The sequence below is a fragment of the Notechis scutatus genome, chromosome 3, assembly GCF_049901735.1.
Source record: "Notechis scutatus isolate UNSWTSFEM ecotype Mainland chromosome 3, rNotScu1.2, whole genome shotgun sequence".
Taxonomy (NCBI): domain Eukaryota; kingdom Metazoa; phylum Chordata; class Lepidosauria; order Squamata; family Elapidae; genus Notechis; species Notechis scutatus.
Genome location: NC_142011.1, coordinates 3744361 through 3749360, shown reverse-complemented (window position 1 = coordinate 3749360; position 5000 = coordinate 3744361). Strand labels below are relative to the sequence as shown.

At 53.6% G+C, this 5000-nt stretch overlaps 1 protein-coding gene across 2 annotated transcripts in view; it reads right to left on the bottom strand.

Moving 5' to 3' along the window:
* RBCK1 (RANBP2-type and C3HC4-type zinc finger containing 1) overlaps positions 1 to 5000 on the bottom strand; it is a 39800-nt gene that overhangs the window by 7312 nt on the left and 27488 nt on the right. For both annotated transcript variants that reach the window (XM_087962353.1, XM_087962354.1), the window contains 3 exons: positions 4937 to 5000; positions 2688 to 2848; positions 685 to 796 (listed from right to left, as the gene is read on the bottom strand). The exon at positions 4937 to 5000 is cut by the window's right edge and continues 110 nt beyond it. In XM_087962353.1, the coding sequence (XP_087818479.1) occupies positions 685 to 796; positions 2688 to 2848; positions 4937 to 5000 (337 nt within the window). The remainder of the gene's footprint in view (positions 1 to 684; positions 797 to 2687; positions 2849 to 4936) is intronic.

The window sequence follows — 5000 nt, the reverse complement described above, 5'->3', positions numbered from 1 at the left end:
CAAATACCGGCACCCACAATGCAATGAAACACACACACACCCCCGCACATGCGTGCACGACCGCCCCACCCCTTTACCTGCCCTGTGCATGCGCACACCTCCCAACTGATTTTCGGTCCATTTGAGGCCTTTTTACGCCTCCCGGAGGCTGGAGGGAAGCCTCTGCAGCCTCGGGAGGCCGAAAAACGGGCTTTCCGGAAATACTGGCCCGTTTTCAGCCTCTGGATGGCCGAGGAGGCCGTTCGCCCTCCCGGGGCAGGAAGCTTCTGCAGCCTTTTGGCAGGGCCCTTCCGGTATTTCCTCAAAAGGGCCCAAAAACCAGCTGGGAGGCGCGCACCTGTGCAGTGCAGGTAAGTTTGGCTGGAGCTCACGTGCCCACCCAAACGGCTCTGTGTGCCACCCGTGGCCCGCGTGCCATAGGTTCGCCCTCGCCGATCTTAAGAATTGGACAAAATGGTTCCCTCATCCATCCATCTGAACGGTTGCAAGTCAAGGACTTACCTGTACGTTCTCCAAGCGACGTGGCCCAGAAGGCGATGCTAAACTGCACATCCCAGCCCACTTCAGCACTTGGGTGCTGGGAGTGGTGCTGGAAACGTCAGCTCTTCTATACTGGGTCAGCCACGAGGCCCGTTAAAAGACTGGAAGTGGGGACGGTCTGGAGGCCCCCACCTGGATACTCACCGCTTTGATCTCGCGGTCCAGCAGCTGCCAAGGGCAGGAGTAGTTGTCGTCTATGTAGGGGCACTTGACCTCTGGTTCTGGGCTGTTCAGGATGGTTCCCCTCAAGCAGTCCCTGAGGAGGCAGGGAGGAAGAACCGAGAGCATCATCAAACGGAACCGCGCCTAGAACTTCCGCCGAACTCGGGTGTGGCCACGAAGAACTCTGAAACCCTTGGACACTTTTTAGGAGAGGATATATCCCTAGCTGAGGATTGAACCGTGGGGGTCCCTGGGGTTCTCTGAGCTTGATGCTGCTAGCACGGATGAGGTTACCGAGTTTGGTAATGAGACGTCTGCAAGAAAACAACGAACGAACAACTCGGCAAGGACCAAAGACCTCATGGTCGTTGTCTGCCCCTCCTCCTCCTCTTCCTCTGCAAACCCCACTCCCTTCCACTACGGATGATGTTATTTAGTTTGGTTATGAGAGGTCTGCAAGAAAACAGCCAAGCTCAGAGATCACCAAGGACCCCACACAGTCATCTCCTTCTCCTCTCCCCCACCCCACTCCTTCCACTACTGAGGATGTTACCTAGTTTGGTTATGAGATGTCTGCAAGAAAACAGCCAAGCTCAGAGATCACCGAAGACCCTACAGTCTTCCTCTTCCTCCTCCTCCTCTCCACAAATCCCACACCCTCACACCCTTCCAGCACTGATGATGTTAGCTAGCTGGGTCATGAAAGATCTGCAAGAAAACAGCCAAGCTCAGAGAGCATCAAGGACCCTACAGTCGTCTCCTCCTCCTCCACCTCCTCCTCCTCCTCTTTGCAAACCCCACTCTCTTCTAGCACTGATGATATTACCTAATTTGGTAATGAAATGTTTACAAGAAAACAATGAATGAACAACTCAGAGAGCACCAAAGACCCCATAGTCTCCTCCTCCCCCTCCTCCTCCTCCCCTCCACAAATCCCACATCCTTCTAGCACTGATGATGTTCCCTAGTTGGGTCATGAAATGTCTGCAAGAAAACAACCCAGCTCAGAGAGCACCAAGAACCCCACAGTTCTCCTCCTCCTCTTTGCAAACCCTTCTAGCACTGATGATATAACCTAGTTGGGTCATGAAACGTCTGCAAGAAAACCACCCAGCTCAGACAGCACCCAGGACCCCACAGTCCATCTTCCTCTCCCTCCTCCCCCTCCTCCTCGTTTCCTCCTTCTCTTCTCCTTTTCCTTCTCTTCCTCTCCTTCTCTTTCTCCTCCTCCCCCTTCCTATTTCCCCCCTCCTCCCTTCTCCTTTTCCTCTTCTTCTTTACAAACCCTACTCCCTTCTGATGATGTTACCTAGTTGGGTCACTGAAACGCCTGCAAGAAAACCACCAAGCTCAGACAGCACCCAGGACCCCACAGTCCATCTTCTCTCTCCCTCCTTCCCCTCCTCCTCGTTTCCTCCTTCTCTTCTCCTTTTCCTTCTCTTCCTCTCCTTCTCTTTCTCCTCCTCCCCCTTCCTATTTCCCCCTCCTCCTTCTCCTTTTCCTCTTCTTCTTTACAAACCCTACTCCCTTCTGATGATGTTACCTAGTTGAGTCATGAAACGTCTGCAAGAAAACCACCCAGCTCAGACAGCACCAAGGACCCCACAGTCCTCTTCCTCCTCTTTGCAAACCCCACTCTCTTCCAGCACTGATGATATTACCTAATTTGGTAAGGAAACGGGTGCAAAAAAAACACAAAAAACCCCACCAAGCTCAAAGAATATCAAGGACCCCAATTCTTGGCCACCAAGAGCTCAAGGCTCATGATTTGATTCGGACAACTGCCGGAATCCTGACACCCATTTTAGATGTCCCCCTAAGACCATCAAGGGTAGGAACCAGCCGTTCCCCTAGTCGGGTGTCCAATGGTGTAAAACGCATCTCAGATCTCTCTGTCCCCAAGAGATCATCCAGCTTTTCCTCCTCTGCCTTTGGACCAGGCCTTGATAACAAAATCCTGAGCGCGTTTTGGAAGCAAGGCTCACTTGCAGAAGGAGTGGAGACATTCTCGCAGGGTGACTCCCTCTCCGGCTTCCAGGTTCATGAAGCAGATGGGGCACTGAATGGCTTCCTCCGAAAGCACCAAGTTCTGGTTGTCCCAGTGCAGGAGTTGCTTGTAGTTTCTCTCTTTCTCTTCTTCCTCCACCTGGAGCCCCAGAGAGAGAGAAGGGGAGCACTTGAGTATTTTTTTACCTGGGTGACTTTTTGGAGGGGTGGCTTTTATGGCCCAGATCTGGCTGGGTGGGATTCAGCCGGTTCGGGACGGTTCGAGCGAACTGGCTATTAAATTTACACCTGGTTCGCCAAACCAGGAGTTGAACCAACCGGCTGGCCCCGCCCAACCTGCCCCGCCCCTCCCAGGAGTCTCCATGTGGCCCATTTTGAAGGCAGGTAAGTGCAGGATCCACGCAGAGGCTCTGGGAGAAGGAAAAATAGGCCCATCGGACGTTCTGGAAGTCCAAAAACGGGGCCTGTTTCCAGCTTCCGGAGCGCCTCTGGAGCCCAGGGGAGGCCATTTTCTCCCTCCCAGAGGCCCGAGGGAAGCCTCCGGACTCTGGGGAAGGTGAAAAACGACCCTCCCGAAAGTTCCAGTAGGCCACGCCCACCCAGCAACTGGGCAGCGAACCGGTTGCTGGGATTTTTTTAATCCCACCCCTGCCTGGATCAGGGGTCTCTAGGTGGGTGGGTGGGTGGGTAGGCAGGCAGGCAGATACCGTAGATGGATGGATGTAGATAATGAGAGAAAGAAAAAGAGAGAAAGAGACAGGCAGAAAGAGCGAGAGACACAGAGATAGATAAAGGGAGAGAGATGAGACAGAGATAGCAACAGCACTTAGACTTATATGCCGCCTCACAGTGATTTTACAGCCCTCTCTAAGCAGTTTAGAGAGTCAGCAACTTGCCCCCCATAATCCGGGTCCTCATTTTACCCCCTTGAAGGATGGAAGGCTGAGTCAACCTTTGGAAGGAAGGAAGGAAGGAAGGAAGGAAGGAAGGAAGGAAGGAAGGAAGGAAGGAAGGAAGGAAGGAAGGAAGGAAGGAAGGAAGGAAGGAAGGAAGGAAGGAAGGAAGGAGAAAGGCAGGAAGGTACCAGTAGCACTTAGACTTATATACCGCTTCCCAGTGCTTCCCAGCCCTCTCTAAGCGGTTTACAGAGTCAGCCTCTTGCCCCAACAATCTGGGTCCTCATTTTACTGACCTTGGAAGGATGGCTGAGTCAGCCTTTGGAAGGAGGAAGGAAGGAAGGAAGGGAGGGAGGGAGGGAGGGAGGGAGGGAGGAAGGAAGGAAGGAAGGAAGGAAGGAGGAGCCCTCTCTAGCGGTTTACAGAGTCAGCCTCTCGCCCCCAACAATCCGGGTCCTCATTTTACCCACCTCGGAAGGATGGAAGGCTGAGTCAACCTTTAGAAGGAAGGAAGGAAGGAAGGAAGGAAGGAAGGAAGGAAGGAAGGAAGGAAGGAAGGAAGGAAGGAAGGAAGGAAGGAAGGAAGGAAGAAGGAAGGAAGGAGAAAGGCAGGAAGGTACCAGTAGCACTTAGACTTATATACCGCTTCCCAGTGCTTCCCAGCCCTCTCTAAGCGGTTTACAGAGTCAGCCTCTTGCCCCCAACAATCTGGGTCCTCATTTTACTGACCTTGGAAGGATGGCTGAGTCAGCCTTTGGAAGGAGGAAGGAAGGAAGGAAGGGAGGGAGGGAGGGAGGGAGGAAGGAAGGAAGGAAGGAAGGAAGGAGAGAAGCGGTTTACAGAGTCAGGCCCCCAACAATCTGGGTCCTCATTTACCCAGGAAGGATGGCTGAGTCAGCCTTTGGAAGGAAGGAAGGAAGGAAGGAAGGAAGGAAGGAAGGAAGGAAGGAAGGAAGGAAGGAAGGAAGGAAGGAAGGAAGGAAGGAAGGAAGGAAGGAAGGAAGGAAGGAGAAAGGCAGGAAGGTACCAGTAGCACTTAGACTTATATACCGCTTCACAGTGCTTTTACAGCCCTCTCTAAGCGGTTTACAGCCTCTGTCTTGCCCCCTAACAATCGGGGTCCACATTTTACCCCCTTCAGAAGGATGGAAGGCTGAGTCCACCTCGAGCCGGCCAGGATCAAACTTCCTGGCAGTGGGCACAGTCAGCCCGCCATGCTGCCTTCTGGCCGCTAAGCGCCAGCAGGGCTCTTCAGCTCAAACCCACTTACCCCTCCCCCACCCACCCACCCACCCACCCGATATGGCTGGCCAGGTCCACCCCTCCCTCACCTGCTTGTACTGGCGGATGGCCTCCAGATCCCGCTGAAGCCACTCCTGCTCTTCCTCATCCAGC